General features: G+C 39.7%; 1 protein-coding gene across 3 annotated transcripts in view; it reads right to left on the bottom strand.

Annotated features, from left to right (window-relative positions):
* Positions 1-18,558, bottom strand: part of csmd3b (CUB and Sushi multiple domains 3b) — a 370,269-nt gene that overhangs the window by 155,351 nt on the left and 196,360 nt on the right. For 2 of the 3 annotated variants that reach the window (XM_006787920.3, XM_006787921.3), the window contains exon 5: positions 17,468-17,675. In XM_006787920.3, coding sequence (XP_006787983.1) covers positions 17,468-17,675 — 208 coding nt within the window. The remainder of the gene's footprint in view (positions 1-17,467; positions 17,676-18,558) is intronic. The other variant, XM_035906501.2, reaches the window with a different exon arrangement.

Here is an 18,558-nt window from a genome sequence, read left to right as displayed (position 1 = left end):
TTTCAAATATAGAGCCGGTATCCATGTGTCGACACGCTTCCGTCATGTACTGCACCTCAAAAGTACCCCTAAATACACAAACAAATGTCTTTGTACTTCTCAAAATTATGTAAATAATTATATTAAGTGACTGACAGAGCCACTTATAACAGTTAATAACCACCTGACTGCTAACTACATATAATCTTACGTAAACAATGATATCTTTGTTGGCACAAACAGCTGAGATTTGTTTAGAGTAAGGCGCAGGGTGTAAAATAGTTTATACCATCTGCCGGGTAATTTATGCCTGTGTTGGCAGGGTGAGCAGGCTGCAAATCTAGGTAGCGTCTTTTGTTTGTTGATGTGGTTTAAAACACAAAATCAAACACAGTCCTACCCCAAATAAAATGAGTGAGGAGTCTTATCAAAGATTTGGGGGTTTTTGTTGTTTTTTGTTCTGTGTAACTGCCGTCTGCCGTTTTTTTAAAAAAAAAAAAACATGATCACTTCATCTATTTCCCCCTCTGTTTGTCTTACCCTGTTGGATATGTAGCCCTTGTATCTACAACTTAAAAACCGAATCCACCAGGCATTTTAAAAGGACAACGAGGAAATGGATGAAAAGCCCGGAATACCCATTAAATTAAATAAAATTAATTTCTTTATCATCCCCCTCCTTCTACCCTCTGCTCTTCTGTCCCTCATCTCTTTTCTTCCTCTTGTTCTCGCCAGAGTTTGTGTCATTTTGTGTGTTCCCTCCTTTCTTTAAGCCCAGACTTTTCCCAGAGGCCACTGCAATCTTGGGCTGCTGCCTCTTTTCAAACTCTGTGTGTGTGTGTGTGTGTGTAGCCTGCAGGACACCACAGTAATCAGAGCAGAGACACACAATGAGAAAAAGGGGGACAGAGACAAGGAGTTGGTGTCATTATCTTATTATAATTTTAGCTCTGAAACTACTAGTGGCTATTCAGCTGCTGACTATCCAGCGCACGGCACTTCCAGACGCACACGCCAAGCTACAGCAATGAATAACACTGATCGTATCGCTAATGTTTCTTGAAATGACATTCATCTGGATGGTTTTTGACTGCAAACTACAAAATGAAGCATTACTGTGGGCTAATCACACCTCTCCACAGTAACAATCTTCCACATAATGTCTTGAAACACCACAGAAACTACTCAAGAGCATCTAGAAAACCTCAACAAAGACCTCAAAGCACTGAAAGAAGCCTAATTGATATAGGATCCCAACTCCTGCAAACCAAAAGAGTCAAATAGTCTGACAGCATAACAGGACAGATGTCTCGTGGCCATGCCCCAAAAAATCACAGCTATTATTAAGCAGATGGGTTTTATGTTATGCCAATTAAAAACAAGCACAATCAAGTAAGGACATAAATATGTTCTCATCAGCACAGACTGGCAGACTGTGCTGATGATGGTAGAATTAAAAAGTATTTATGATAGAATTAATTTGCAGTGTCCTGGCCCAGTCATACATCACGCTCTAGTGGTCCTCGACCTCTGGTCTGCTCCCTTGGGTTTGGCTTCACAATACCTGAAAAGGTTACTTGCTGTGGAAATGGTAAATGTCAGGCGTTCGCCGGCTAGTATTGCTGGAAAAAAACAACAAAAACAAAAAACTGTCCCTGCTCTGATGACGCATGTTTGTTGTAATTAATGTCCGACCAATTTTTAATATTAACTTCATTTCTCATTTCATGGTGCAAATGAAGCTGCGCTCAAGGACAAGGGCGAGCTGCAAGCCTGTTAGCCTTTCCTTTGCTAGAGTTACCAAAGGCAGATGAAGCTAGATGCATTAAAAAAAATTAAACACGGCACTCTATTTTGTGCATTTGTTATATTTTAATATTAAAAACTGAATGAAAAAGTAACCAAGAACATCAGAAGGGTTCATCTGTTTCTCCAGAAAAGTGTATTTTAAAATATCTGCCAGCCATAGGCAATACCTGAAGGATGACTGGAAAAAAACGAAAACTTGTACCAAGCAATCTTAAGAAATATATTAGACAGCCAATGGACAGAGAAATGTGCCAAACCGTAGGTAATCCATGTGGGTGGCAATTAGTTAATCAGGCAATATGAGCAGTGAATCTCCCTCAACTCTGTGAGTAAAACAGTACCTGAATCCCAAAGTACAGTTTGTGCCAGTGGTGGTGGTTTATAAACCCAGGCAGCAGGAACTAATGGCCAGCAAATATGATGTGACCTTGTGTTGCTCCTGTGGATGGTATATGGGATTAGTGTAGCTGTGTGCTTGATGCTGTATTTCAGTATTGTCAGTTCTCTAGAAGCTCTACTGATGCTGCATGCAATTTTTCCCTGTGTAATTTTCTGCTATGACCTAATACCTATCATGAAGCACAACGCCTTCAATTGCATATAAAAAATACACTCACCAGCCACTTTTTTTAGGTACACCATTTCAACTGTTCATTAACACGAATAACTGATAAACCATTCGCAGCAGATCCTGGCATGTAGAAATTGTCACGATGACCTGCTGAGGTTCAAATTGGGCAGAAAGGGGGTTTAAGTGATTTTGAATGTTGGTTGTTGAAGTCAGAGGACAGCAGCTGCATTTCTCTGAGGTACATATGAAGCAACTGACAAAACAACACAAATAATCACTCGTTACAACCAAGGTAGCCGGAAGAGTATTGATGAATGGGCAATCAAAACCCTAACCTTTAATTAGATGGCCTATAGCAGCAGAAGACCACACCAGCTGCTACTCCTCTCAGTTCAAACCAGGAAACTGAAGCTACAGTTCATAAAAGCTCAGTAAAGCTGGAAGAACGCTGAGTGGTCTTTTAAGTCTCAATTTCAGCTACCACGGTCAGAATTTGGCATGAATAACATTACAGCATGGATCACGCTCAAATCATCTCAAACGTATTTCTTGAACATGACAGTGAGTGCACTCAAATGGCCTCCACAGTCACTAGATCTCAATCCAACAGAGTACGTTTGGGATGTGGTGGAACGGGGGATTCACATCACGGATGAGCAGCTGACAAATCCGCAGCAACTGTGTGACGTTATCATGTCAAAATAGACCAAAATCTCTGAATAACTTTTCCAGTACATTTTTGAATATATGACACGAAGAACTAATGACATTCTGAGGTCAAAGGGAGTACAACCCAGCACGTATATTGTCAGGGACCCTGGGTCTGTGCGACCCAGGGTCTCTGAGCAATTATGGACATGTGTGTTTTTGGTGTACTGTCCCTCGTTCTCCCTGCTTGCAGGTATATGTGTGTTTATGTGTGTGTGTGGATGCCGGTGTTTCTGAGAGCACCTGTTTATAGGCACCTTCAGGCCTGGTGGGTGTGGCCCTGCCAGGTGGTTGGCCACACCCGAAGACCATCACACACCTGTAGCTGATCAAGCTTCGTCGGAGGAGCTACTTGAAAGTGTGGTTGAGCTCTCTCCGACGCTGGATCATTGCGTGACTTCACGTTAGTCTCTCGGCCAGTCAGTACGGTTAGTCTGCCGCATTGTGTGTGTCTTACGGCTGCCTCTTTGTTATTTCCCCAGGAGAAGCGTGAAGACGAGAGGGCAGCGAGCGCGGGGTGCTCAGACACTGAGGAGCGGAGACAAGGAACACTAGCACTGGGAAGAGGACACGTCACGGGAGTCGGGAACGCACTGAGGATTTATTGTTATTGTCTGCGCCTGGGTCCTCCTTTTCCTCACATCCCCATGGTTGGCCAGCGTCAACCGTGACATATATATGTTATATGTGTTGTTAAATCAGTCCATTACGTCTCCATTACTTTTTAGCATAGCTGTAAAATGCTTGTTATAAATAATAAAATAAATCCAAACAGACAAAAAAACTTCAACATTTGGATCTGTCATGATCTGCATAACAAAGTGTGAAAGTTGAAGATGCCTCTGAGCCCTGGAGAGGAAATGACCTATTTTGAGTGTTTCTTAATCCTGCGTGAATGTGTATAACGTGACTTTGTTTGCATAAACACTATAATCTAATTATCATACACTAATCTAATTATAGACCTTACTTTGATTCTAAGAGTAATTTGATTAAGCTGTTTACATGCACAGCAGAGGAAGATTTATCTTAATATCTTATCTTGACTGAATTACTTTTCCCTTGTCAACTTTCAGAAATTCACAAACTGCCCTCACAAAATGGCAAATGTATGTCTCATTGGCTGGCTTTTTCTCCAGCTACTATATAAGAGTCCTGCAGTCTGTCCCGATTTTGAGACACTATGAAAAAAACGACAGCAACTCTAAAAATTAATGCCTCCATATAGTCTGCACACTGCACAGATTGGCAGAACTCAGATGGACAGATTTAGTCGGCGTATGGTGTTTACGTCTCTGAATAATCTTCCTATAATGAAATTAATTTCACAGCTCCACACACATTTTAATTCCACGGTGAACCTGCTGCACATGACCCAAGTCAAAGAAACCAGCGACTCTTGCTTTGCTTGCCTTTGTTAAATTGCACTGCTCTCATGATCATATTTGGCTTTATGTACAGGCAGCAACTGTCATATGAATTTAGTTTTTACACGTCTTCCTCCGTCTGTCCTTTTCTGTCTCTCTCAGCCCCGCTTGGTGTCCATCTCTTTCTGGCTACAAGCTCTTTCCTCCCCCTTGAGCCCCTCTGATGGCTTTATCTTCCTGTGTCTCCCCCTCCATTCCTCTTATTCTTCTTTCCACCTCTCTTCTCCTGTCAACTCTCATCTCCCCACTCCTTGTCCCTGATTCTGCACCTATGCTTTTGTCTCCTCTCTACCTCACCTTCTTACCTTTCATCTCCACTCCTTCTCTCCTGGCTCTTCACGTCACCCCAATTGCCCTTTTTGACTCCTCTTTTCTACCAATTCGTCATTTGTCTCCTGTCTCTTTTCCTTTCTTGTCTTCTTCTACGTGACCTGACACCGCCTCACTAAAACACCATGACAAGTCCCTCACTCTACTCCGTTTTGTTTTTTTTTTGCATCTCCTCTATTCTGCTTCTGTGCGGGTCCAACAAATAAGATGGTGTTTTCCCAAAAGATTTCGGTAATTTGTTTCAAAGCCCATCAAAGGTGTGGGTTAATAATGGAGTGAATTTGCCTTGACATGCCTAGACAATAGCCTTGTAGACCTAAATTATGCTTTGGGCCACCAGAAATTGGATTTAAAAATTGATGCCCTCAGAGGAAGAGTGTGAAGGTCACTACTATAACCTATAAGCCCTGTTGCAAATAGATTCAGTGGAAAATAGTCTGCATCATGAACTTGTTTACCAGCTCTCCAAGAGAGTAGTTTTGGTGCATGAATTTGGATGATAATGGACTCTTTAAAAAGTTGCAGTCTTACATGCCTCTCTGCAGCTTCTCTCCTCCTGCTACCCCCCCCAAAAACCCATCTCCATAGAGACTGTGTCTGCTTCCAAAAAGACAAAAAACAAACTAAAAACCAGCAACAAACAACTTAAACATTTACAAAGAAAGAACAATACAGTATCCACATCTGAACCAAAGAGTAAAACAGTGAAATGTGGATTATTAAATATTAGGTCTCTCTCCTCCAAGTCTCTGTTAGTACATGACTTAATAATTGATCAACAAATTGATTTACTCTGCCTTACAGAAACCTGGTTGCAGCAGGATGATTATGTTAGTTTAAATGAATCAACACCCCCGAGTCATTCTAACTACCAGAAATCTCGAAGCACAGGTCGAGGGGGCAGTGTGGCAGCAATTTTTCACACCAGTCTATTAATTAATGAAAGACCAAGACAGATTTTTAATTCATTTGAAAGCCTGATGCTTAGCATTGTCCACCCCAGCTGTGAAACTCAGAAACCAGTCTTACTTGTTATCATCTATCGTCCACCTGGGCCTTACACAGAGTTTCTGTCTGATTTCTCAGACTTTATATCTAATTTAGTTCTGAGCTCAGATAAAATAATTATTGTGGGTGATTTTAACATCCATGTTGATGCTAAAAATGACAGCCTCAACATGGCATTTAATCTGTTGTTAGACTCAATTGGTTTCTCTCAAAATGTAACAGAACCCACCCACCACTTTAATCACACTCTAGATCTTGTTTTAACATATGGCATAGAAACTGAACATTTAACAGTGTTTCCTGAAAACCCTCTCCTGTCTGATCATTTCTTGATAACATTTACATTTACAATAATTGATTACGCAGCAGTGGAGAGTGGACTTTATCAAAGTAGATGTCTTTCTGAAAGCGCTGTAACTAAGTTTAAGAATATAATCCAGCCACTGTTATCATCGTCAATGCCCTGTACCAACTCAGAGCAGAGCAGCTATCTGAACGCTACCCCAACAGAGGTCGATTATCTTGTTAATAATTTCACCTCCTCATTACGTACGACTCTGGATACTGTAGCTCCAGTGAAAACTAAGGTCTCTAATCAGAAGTACCTGACCCCGTGGTATAATTCTCAAACACGTACCCTAAAGCAGATGACTCGTAATCTGGAGAGGAAATGGCGTGTCACAAATTTAGAGGATCATCATTTAGCCTGGAGAAATAGTTTGTTGCTTTATAAGAAAGCCCTCCGGAAAGCCAGAACAGCTTACTACTCATCACTGATTGAAGAAAATAAGAACAACCCCAGGTTTCTCTTCAGCACTGTAGCCAGGCTGACAAAAAGTCAGAGCTCTTTTGAGCCAACCATCCCTTTAACGTTAACTAGTGATGACTTCATGAACTTCTTCACAAATAAAATTTTTATCATTAGAGAAAAAATTACCAATAATCATCCCACAGATGTAATATTATCTACAGCTACTCTTAGTACCATTGATGTTAAGTTAGACTCTTTTTCTCCAATTAATCTTTCTGAGTTAACTTCAATAATTACTTCCTCCAAACCATCAACGTGTCTTTTAGACCCCATTCCTACAAAACTGCTCAAAGAAGTCCTGCCATTGATTAATTCTTCGATCTTATATATGATCAACCTATCTCTAATAATCGGCTATGTACCACAGGCCTTCAAGGTGGCTGCAGTTAAACCTTTACTCAAAAAGCCATCTCTAGACCCAGCAGTCTTAGCTAATTATAGGCCAATCTCCAACTTTCCTTTCATATCAAAAATCCTTGAAAGAGTAGTTGTCAAACAGCTAACAGATCATCTGCAGAGGAATGGTTTATTTGAAGAGTTTCAGTCAGGTTTCAGAGTTCATCACAGCACAGAAAAAGCTTTAGTGAAGGTTACAAATGATCTTCTTATGGCCTCTGACAGTGGACTCATCTCTGTGCTTGTCCTTCTTGACCTTAGTGCAGCATTCGATACTGTTGACCATAATATCCTATTAGAGCGATTAGAACATGCTGTAGGTATTACAGGTATTGCACTGCAGTGGTTTGTATCATATCTATCTAATAGACTCCAATTTGTGCATGTAAATGGAGAGTCCTCTTCACACACTGAGGTTAATTATGGAGTTCCACAGGGTTCAGTGCTAGGACCAATTCTGTTTACATTATACATGCTTCCCCTAGGCAGCATCATTAGAAGACATAGCATACATTTTCACTGCTATGCAGATGACACCCAGCTCTATCTGTCCATGAAGCCAGATAACACACACCAATTAGTTAAACTGCAGGAATGTCTTAAAGACATAAAGACTTGGATGGCCACTAACTTTCTGCTTCTTAACTCAGATAAAACTGAGGTCATTGTACTCGGCGCTGAAAAGCTTAGAAATATGGTATCTAACCAGATTCTTACTCTGGATGGCATTACCTTGGCCTCCAGTAACACTGTGAGGAACCTTGGAGTCATTTTTGATCAGGATATGTCCTTCAACGCACATATTAAACAAATATGTAAGACTGCGTTCTTCCATTTGCGCAACATCTCTAAAATTAGAAATATCCTGTCTCAGAGTGACGCTGAAAAACTAGTTCATGCATTTATTACTTCCAGGCTGGACTACTGCAATTCATTATTATCAGGATGTCCAAAAAACTCACTGAAAAGCCTTCAGTTAATCCAAAATGCTGCAGCAAGAGTACTGACAGGGACTAGAAAGAGAGAGCATATTTCTCCTGTTTTGGCTTCCCTTCATTGGCTTCCTGTTAAATCCAGAATTGAATTCAAAATCCTGCTCCTCACATACAAGGTCTTAAATAATCAGGCCCCATCTTATCTTAATGACCTTGTAGTACCATATCACCCTATTAGAGCACTTCGCTCCCGCTCTGCAGGCCTACTTGTTGTTCCTAGAGTATTTAAAAGTAGAATGGGAGGGAGAGCCTTCAGTTTTCAGGCCCCTCTTCTGTGGAACCAGCTTCCAGTTTGGATTCGGGAGACAGACACCATCTCTACTTTTAAGATTAGGCTTAAAACTTTCCTTTTTGCTAAAGCATATAGTTAGGGCTGGACCAGGTGACCCTGAATCCTCCCTTAGTTATGCTGCAATAGATGTAGGCTGCCGGGGGATTCCCATGATGCATTGAGTTTTTCCTTTCCAGTCACCTTTCTCACTCACTATGTGTTAATAGACCTCTCTGTATTGAATCGTATCTGTTATTAATCTCTGTCTCTCTTCCACAGCATGTCTTTTATCCTGTCTTCCTTCTCTCACCCCAACCGGTCGCAGCAGATGGCCGCCCCTCCCTGAGCCTGGTTCTGCCGGAGGTTTCTTCCTGTTAAAAGGGAGTTTTTCCTTCCCACTGTCGCCAAAGTGCTTGCTCATAGGGGGTCATATGATTGTTGGGCTTTTCTCTGTATCTATGAAGCGCCTTGAGGCGACATTTGTTGTGATTTGGCGCTATATAAATAAAATTGAAATTGAAATTGAAATTGAAATTGAAATTAAAATAAGTTGCTGATGTGATTTCAGATCATTTTGGGCAAGAAGAAAAACCCAAACAAATATGGAGATGCACCAATCCAGGGCTGATTTTTTTTTTTTTACTTTTTTTTTTTTCACATTACAAATGCATCTTGGTCTTGGAGTCATAGTCATTACAGACAGCACGGGGCTAATCTGAAATACTGAACTCTGTCAACACAGGCTTGTGGAATTTGATTCAAACACCTGGAACCAAACTAGCATGGCTCCCTGTTCCCCTGTATTGATATGCTTGTGTGTTCCTGTATCTTTAGATACATATTTGGAAAGATCTGATATGTGTGTTTGTTTGCTGAGTGTGTGAGAAAAACAGAGAAGGTGTGTGTTTGTGTTCAAGGTCACTGTTCCATTTCCGATTCGGGATGCTGCCGCTATCCCAGCATCCTCTCTGCCAGGAGCATTGATTAGCACTCGGCAAGCATAACATCACTCACACACTCACTCACACACACACACATTCTCACAAAGCTTCTTTTTCTATATTTCAAACGAATGCTAATGCTATGAGAACAGCAGACCCCTCCTGTAACATGTGATGTGCTATGACGATTACGAACAGACAGAACGATATAAGGCTGAGCCACGTAGAAGAACAGAGCAATTTCACCACTGTACATTATGAGTAAATTTTGACTGATGATGTGGGAGAAACGTGGTTCATATCTCTGTGACTAACCTGGACTTGTTCCAGTCACACAGTGCTTAGCTGTTACTCTCCATTAAATCAAACATTGTCAGCAGGTTGGCCCTATTTGCCAGAGTAAAGCCTGTAAAAGCTATTTCTGTTATATTAAAAAAATGTTCTCACAGGCAACAATGAAACATAACAAGCACGTTATAAACTCCTGGGTGTGGATCTTGGATGTATATGGTTTTTAATGGCTTTTGTTATCAGCGAGCAAAGCTGATGCCGGCCTTGTTGATCTAAATATGCAAAGTTAAAAATTTATAATATGCAACTATTAACTATTAAAATATGCAACAACAACATGTAGAACTTCAAACGCTATAAAGAAAAAATGAACTGTATTCCAATATAGGCAAAACAAGTGACTAATGAGAACAAGGACAAGAAAACAATGTTTACTTTGGTGATTTTCACCTAACAACCCTATAATCTATTGGGCACATCATGCACTTCTGAGATGCTCTGACTTTACAGACAATCACTAAGGTTTGTTTTTGCAGTTGTGATGTTCAATGCATACTGCCCCATTAAATGTGTTGCTGTTTCAGTTGTGATGATAGGGCACACAGTACTGTTACATCGGGTTATGAGGGCTGATTGCAAACTGAAGTTTGTTTTTTAATGTCATAGTGTTAGCTGTTCAAAAAACAAGCACACACTAAAATGAAAGCTTCTATAACAGAAAGTGTTGTGAATTTGCATAGCAGCTGTTTTTTGTACATCTGTGTACTGTGCGTGTGTGAATTGCAAAATGACTATTAGGCATATTGTATAATGGCTGTGTGAGGATATCTGTATCATACTGTGGTGTCAGAGCACAATTAACTGTCTGTTATATCAACCTGCCTGCAGTGATATGACGCCAAGCACTTGGCAACAGGGTTTCGACTCCATCTCGAAGCTGACAAAAATTAAGTTTTAGTGGCCCTAAAAAGTGTTTCTAGACAAGCAGGGAATTGATAAATGACAGAGTTTGAATAGCCGAGTCCACCATTACCATGGATTTTGTGACGAGCTGTCAAGTAGGTGTACCTAAGTGCACTAAACAGTGTGCCATTTTCTGTAGTCAGGTAGACAGATATGAAAGAATGGAGTGACAGAAAGAGAGAGACAGAGAGAGAAAGAAGAAGCAAGGCAGAGAGAGAGAGAAAGAGATCCTTCTATTTAAGATGCTCTACTTGGTTTCAAGGGCAACTGACTCTGAAACAACAAAAAATAATAAGTGTGTGCTTGTGTGTATGAGTGTGTAGTGTTAGGCTAGGATTACAGGCATTTAGTTTGCAGTGATATACTTCTCTCATAGGCACAAGCAAACCTCTCTGCATACTGATTAGACACAAGTGTCTGAAAAGGAGAGGGTCTCGGTGGATGTGCACGTTTGCGAATGTGTGTGAGAAGTGACAGTGTGTATGAACATGGATGTAGGCTGTATCTGAGTACGGTGGTGTGAGTGTGAAAACACTGCTGATAGCCCCAAAGCAATTGATAAACACATAGCAAATTATTCCAAGCGCTCACTATTACTGGAAAATTAGCCATTAGCTTTCTGTTCTAATTGCAGTGAAAATTAGCATTTTAGCTATTAGCTTCTTGCCTAAATTGTCTATGGAAATTAGTGTATTAGCACTTCGTGTTGTGAGTCAATTTTTGAGGAAATCAGGTATCAAGTGCTGGCATTTACAAGAACTATCATGCAGCAAAAGAGTCAATAGCTTACATTCTGCCACTGCTAATGATGTCATTTAAAGTGAACTACGCCTTTGCTTGTACATGCCAAATGTTTATTTAATAACTTCTAGAGAAAAAGTAGCACCTATCAAGCCAACTTTGATGATAATTTTTTACCAGTTTAGGGATGCAAAAAGACCTACACTGTTACTGATATCTGTTAGATACCCAAATATTGTTTGAACCTATTTTAAAAGCACTCCCTTTGATGTCAAATCAGCTGGTTGTTTATTTTGCCCACAGTAAATAATAAGGATCTTATTTGCACATTTTTACATGCGCTATAATGCTGTTATGAGTCCCAGGACTTCCCAGGGACACTCTGATTAGTTAAGACACCTTCCAATGTATCTGTGGCTTCTGGATATTTACCCGTCTTAAATTGTTTCATCATAGAACTGTGTTATGGTTGTACGACGTGACTTTAAATTCAGTCGGTGTATCATAATAACAAAAAAGCACTATAGCTGAACAAAAACTCAAATTGAAGGAAAAGACAAATTTCTAATAATCCAGGCATATTTTTTTTTCTTTTTAAAGCAATGGTAATAACAATAATGGTGATTCCAAGAATTGAAGAAAAAGGAAGCAAAAGGTGCATTTCAGCTATGAAACAAATGTGAAATGTGCACATAGAAACACAATTTTATGCAATCCTAGAAAATAGGACACGTCCATCCAAGTCTGTCTATTTGTAACAGCTCCAAGAGCCAATTACATATAATAGGTCAGCTCTTAAAGGGAGTGCAACCTTTTTTTCAACATGGGTATATATTAGGGGTGCAACAATACTCGTATCGATATTGAACCATTCGATATAGTGCTTTCGGTTCGGTACGCATATGTATCGAAGAATACAAAATTTGTAATTTATTTTATCAACTTTTCTTCTGACGATGCCGTCTATGTTGAGAGCTCAGTGGATCTGCGCTCGACAGTGCAGCCTAGGCGGAGTAGTCGAACGCAGATTCACTGAGGGCAGGGCAAGCTAGCAAGACAGAAGTTGAGCTCTCGTTGCAACATGGCAAATTGAACCTCCCCCACCCTCATTCAGATCTGGCGTTTGGAACTATTTTGGTTTTCATGTGACGTATGACCCTGAAGGTAAGCGCATCATTGACAAAAGTAAAACAGTATGTCGGATGTGCCACGCAATGCTCAATTGCGTGGCATATTGGTGGGAACTAGTGCGTTAGCGCAGTTTGCTCGTTAACGTGTTGGCCGTCCAGCCCCACGCACGGGGCGATCCGCGGTAGCTTGTTAACGGGGATTTGCCGTGTTGTGGCGTTAACGTCATTTCAAGGAGCACATGATTCTCCTTATGGGGACCTGATATGTTTAATATGCTGCTGAGAGTATACCCCAGAAGAAGCGTATAGTATAGCTTTTATTTTGGAAAGAGCCATTTCTCTGTAATAAACTCTCTTTTCCAAAGATGAGTGATTTCTCGATCCGATAGATTTATTTTTTTTATTACTTTGTTGTTTCAGCAACATTAAATTTAAAAACTGTACTTTTGAGTTAAAATATATATTTATAATTTTAATACATGACAAATTAAAAAGGCATGAACATTTTTCTTTAATCGAAAAAATATCGAACTGTGACACCAAAGTATCAAACCGAACCGAACCGTGAATCAACAAAATTCACGGTTCGGTTCGGTATGGGGCATGGGAACAGTGTTGTTGACAGAGTGACTTTTTGTCAATATCAAGTTTCAAGAATTTCTATGAGGACAGAGAGGACAGTCAATGAAAAAATAATCTACTCGCATGCAAACCAGCATGGATACTTAAACAAAAAACAAAACACAAACACATGAATGGATGTGATTTGTATCTGTTCTTTGAATTGAAGTTAACTGGAAAATCTAATTTGTTTGGCTCAATGACTTATTGGAAAAATAACTTTGCATTAAAAAAAAGAGCAAAGTGACAAAGTGAAATTGTTATTTTGTCAAGCCACGAGGCAATCAATGTTAGACGGGAAGACTTATACGTATAGTACTCTGCAAAAGTCTTGAATCACCAATTAATTCTTTGTATTTTGCTTCCAAGAGAAATACTTTCCTGCCTTTTAAGTGCTCTTTGAAGGTCTTTCAGAGGTTTTCTTTGGACATTGGTTGCTTTTTGACTCATGTTCACTCCAGTCCTTGTATCTGACAATTTTCACTGTATTTTTAGGCTCTTTGTTACTAGCAGCCAGTCACCAAAACACACAATAAAATTACATTTCTAGAGCTGAATCTATGGAAAATAAAATACAACACAGATTGACAGGCTTAAAATAATATTTTTGCAACAATTAACTTATTCCCAAAGAGCTATTGGTCACAAAATTAGCATTTATCAGCATGGTCTATCTTACCATTTCCCAACCAGTGTGCCGCGGCACATAGGTGTGCTGTGAGAAATGGTCAGGTTTGCCGTGGAAGATTATCTGGTTCCACCTGATTAGTACACAAAGGCTACGTTCACACTGCAGGCGAAAGCGCATCAAATCCGATTTTTTTGACCCTATGCGACCCATATCCAATCATGGTATGACAGTGTGAACGGCACAAATTCCGATATTTTCAAATCCGATCTGGGTCACTTTCGTATGTGGTACTGAATCCGATACATATCCGATGTTTTAGAAAGCGACTGCTGTGTGAACGGTCATGTCGCATTAAATCCGTCTTTTACGTCACTGACACAAGACAGATGCCAATTATCAGCTCCGGAGAAGCGCCCGAGAAGACATCGCGAATGCTTCCTGGCCATCCAGTGTAGATGTCAGTGAAACTGTTGGGAAGACAACGTTGGAGAAACGTGAACATTTTATTTGTACTGCATAATCTGCAGATTCTGACAGAAATCTGCAACTATCCTTTGAAGCACCGCTCCTCTAAAACAGCAATAAGGATAATTATTAGGTTATTTACATTATTATGTAAATAATAATGAAATTGTTATTTACATAAAATTTACATTATTATGTAAATAACAAAATAACTTAAAGCAAAAATTGGGAAACGTAAAGTCCGAAGTCTTTATATTAAGGGCCATCAGTCAAACAATATTGTTTGCGTGGGCCGCTTTGAGGGTTCACACTAGAGCGCTCACATTTTGTTTGTAGTGTGAACAAGCAGACAAAAAAAACAAATCGGAATTAATCAAAAAATCGGAATTGAGCATTAAGACCTGCAGTGTGAACGTAGCCTAAGCGACCGGCCTGAGTAACAGGAAGAACAATTACATTCTCTTCCACTAGAGGGCAGTACAACTACCTGCTCTAATTAAATGGGTTTCCAACTGAAAGTAAAGCAGAAGAAGACAAAGAAGAAATTACATAATAGTCATGCTGCGAGTGAGACAACACAGCGTGTAATAGCAATCGATAAATATTTGAAAAGAAAAAGTTGTCAGTCTAACCTGGGTCCTGGAGAAAATTCCGATCCAGATGAAGGCCCTAGCATGAGTAGTGGTCAGAAGAAAGCAAAACTGGTATACTCGGAACAAACTGAGCCAATTTCGCTATGCGTGGTGTGCGGGGGGAAAAAGATCAATATGCTTTTTGTGACATTTGTGTTTGGTGGTGTGCCGTGTGATTTTTCCTAATGTGAAATATGTGCCGTGGCTCCAAAAGGTCAGGAAACACTACTCTATCTAATGTTTCCTAAAAACAGAAAACACAAGTAAAGAAGACATGGAAGGCCTAAAAAATTATCTAAAGCAGATGAACAGAAGCTGAAAGCAATGTCAAAGGCCTGGGAGATGCATCTGCCCTTTCAGTTGATCCATCTACTGTTCACTGAAGCCTTATCAGAAATGGTCTCAGTGGAAGGGTGGCTCTCAAGAAGCCATTCATAAGGAAGGAAACCAGGGAGAAAAGGTTGTGATAGTTTTTTTTTTTTGTTTTTTTTTTAGCATGACAATGATCCCAAACACATCACCAATGCACTAAAAGTATACTGGATAGAAAACCCCCCAGAGCCTATACCCCAATATTATTGAAGCATTGTGGGGTCATCTTGACAGAGAGCAGAACAAAAGGCCGCCAACATCCAAAGAGCATCGAAATGTCCTCCAAGAAGCTTGGAGAACTATTCCTGAAGACTACTTCAAGAAATTACAAGAAAGCTGCCTAAGAGAGTTTCGGCTGTGCTGAAGAATAAATAAAATAAATGTGCTGCACCTGTTTCCCATTTTCAAGGCAAAAAATAAAGAAATGAGGGGTGCCTCAAGACTTTGCACAGCAATGTATGATACTTTGTTTGAAATGCAGACCTAGAACTGACATGCTAAGTCCCTCATGGTTTTCAGCTATACATTTATCCACCGGACTGACAGATAACATGTGCTAAATGTAATGCATCAAAACTTGTTGGGCTGTCAGAAAACACTGACCTCAAAGAAAACCTCAACTGTAAATGTTTAGCAGGTGCTTCTATTGGCATCGGGACAGGTTGGTAACAGTTTTGTTCCAGGCTGTACACCAGATTGTCTCTGTTTTCCTCTCAGTAGAAAACTATAACCGCATGACCAACCTGACTGCCAGAGAAGACCCATGATATGAGAAAATCAACCTATGCAGCGACCTTAGTATGTGACTCCAGAGTTAATTCAGCAAGTAAATAACTAAACAGTAATATATTACATGAGCCAAGACAGCAGTCAGACTAAATCACACACTACCAGCCAGCACCACATTTCCCCCCAAAGGCCAACAAGCTAAGTGAGCCATAAATAGTGGTTGTAAATATTCTTAGAAGGTGAGTTTTTACAGCAGTAAGGTTCTGTATTTGCCTCTGGTTCAAAGTGAAGGCAAGATACAAATTACCTAAATGGCTTTACGCTTGCTAAATATTTGTTACAAATTATTTAATTGTATTAGAAAATATTAGTGTTCTTTTTTTTCCTCACTGTGAATTTGTGGCCATCGGGCATGATAACATAAGTACATCAATGCATATTTCATTCTATAGTACAAGAAAGTAAACTGGCAGAACACATTACTGGAGACTTCTTATGGCTTTTGTAAAGCTAGTTTTTACTGGCTAATATTTGTATGTTGTTCTTTTGCTTTTAATGCATTCTTCTAAATATGTAAATATTGTTTTAATGTGCCATCTTAAAAGTTATATATATATAGCGACTATCACAATTTGGGATATGTGTGAAATGCAACCAGCATAGCTTGACTTCATTTAACATAATTCCAAGTATCACACAAGTGAGCACCTGTGTAGATACACCTACACTTTCCTAAAAGCAGGTAGCTGGCTATTATTACTTCCTTCCAACAACACAGGCATGCCTACACTCCAATCCGAAGCCATGATTAGATTCAAATTGGTTACAGCAAAGGCAATGGTTGATCAATACTCTAATTTAACAACAATCAATAAACAGCCAGAGCGATAAAATATTGTTATGAGTGAACCATCTGAAAACATGGGGTTATAAAACTAGCACAGATCGGTTAATTCCTGTGAGGTACACAAGAATCATGCACAAGTACTGTACATGAAACGGTTGCCCACACACTTACACAGGTCACAGGTCAAAACTGTTATACCTCCAAAACAAGCAATAAAAACTGTACTTTTATAACTATAATAATGTTTTCTTTTTATTACCTGTTCTTACTTGAGTTCTAGCTTATTTTTATTACCCATTCTAACTTTTTATTACCGTACTCCAAGTGTGGTTGAATTGAACCATAAACTCAGCAACTACGTGTCTACACCTGCTTTTGCAGAAATGTCAGATCTCAAATGTCAACAAAATCTTTTTTTTTTTAAAAGTTCAATTTTTAACCAGCACCACTTTTCATACAAGACAACAAATATACCAGGAACTTGTAACCGCTATACTCTTTATTTTACTGGCCAGCTGCAGGTTCTATGAAGCTCTACTGGTAAGTGTTTGAGCCACCATTTACTGCTTGTCATAAAAGGCATAAGAGCATTTGCAACAAGAGCATCTACAGCTTGCTTTCATTTTGATCACAGGACTGATTGCATGCATCTCTTTTTCTCCGAATTTAACACTAAATTGTAGGTCGTTTTCATTCTGCAATTAAGGACTGCAACGTAAGAAGTCAGCAATTCTTTTTCCCAGCAATACCTTAATGGGGACATAAACACATGCATGGCAAAGTGAATACAACGACTCACCAAATGGTTGGTGGTTCAGATCCCTCCACTTCCAGATAGTCATACTTTTCCTCTGTCTGGAAGTCTGTAAAGATGACAGAGATGGTGTCTCCAGGTTCGGCCAATAGGATCCAAGTACAGTCGGCTTGGTTACCATAGTTGCCGGGGTAACCGGGACTGGTCACCACCCCACTGCCGCCCCTCACAGTGCCCCCACATGTGTCCTCAGCTGTCAATCAAATCAGAGTGACAAATAGAAAACCTGGATTAGGGAGAGGAGGAGGGACCGAGGGGCGGACTTTTTTTTTTTTCAATTGAATTTCTTGCTTTTGGAATAAATTGTTTTAATTTTCACAGCTATATTAGACTGGGTGAGTCAATCGACAATTTAGTATAATCGATTCTGTCTGTTTACCAAATTAGCAATTAAGATCTCATTCTCAATATAGCTAACATTATTTCTTAATCAATCTTAAAGATTAAAGTTCAGCCAGCCCAACTCCCCAACTCTCTCCCTCTAAGAAGTGATTTTTCTCAGTCACTGTAATTTTTAGTCTTACAGGTTCACTCTTTTCTCTACAGTGTGATTGTTATGCTGTGTCTGGATTGTTAGAGATGGATAACTTTCTCATGACACATCAACTGTAAAGTCATGTTAAAACCATATTTTGGAAATATGGAGCTCCCACATAGCATTTCAGATATGAAAATTAGCACGTACAGTAGATAGTCTGAACAGCCCTTTATGGACTATAAGTTATCTGCCTTTAAGTCTGTACATGTCATAGAAAATTATTGCTTTTTTTTAGCCAGTTAGAATTAGAAGTGGGGTTTAAGGGTTAGGCTGCAGTTCCTGTCACACCCAGAGCTGCTGTCCTCTCCTCCAATAATAGGGTAAGTTTCCAGTTTCTCCAATTCCTGAGCTCCGCTCTCGTCTCCTCCAATCACCACCTAGGAACTTTAGATTTAAATGTTTCCCAATTGGCTTTTTTTAAAGTTAATCTTTCAATTAAACCTTGATTTGGTTCGAAACATATGGAACAGATGTGAAAATCGATTTGCCTGATTTTCTTTAATTGGCGATCACATCTGATTTCGAGCATTGTCAAATT

This window comes from Neolamprologus brichardi, chromosome 22 (assembly GCF_056152115.1).
Source record: "Neolamprologus brichardi isolate AB-2024 chromosome 22, ASM5615211v1, whole genome shotgun sequence".
NCBI lineage: Eukaryota > Metazoa > Chordata > Actinopteri > Cichliformes > Cichlidae > Neolamprologus > Neolamprologus brichardi.
The sequence above is the reverse complement of the archived record's forward strand: the minus strand, read 5'-3'. Positions and strand labels throughout refer to the sequence as shown.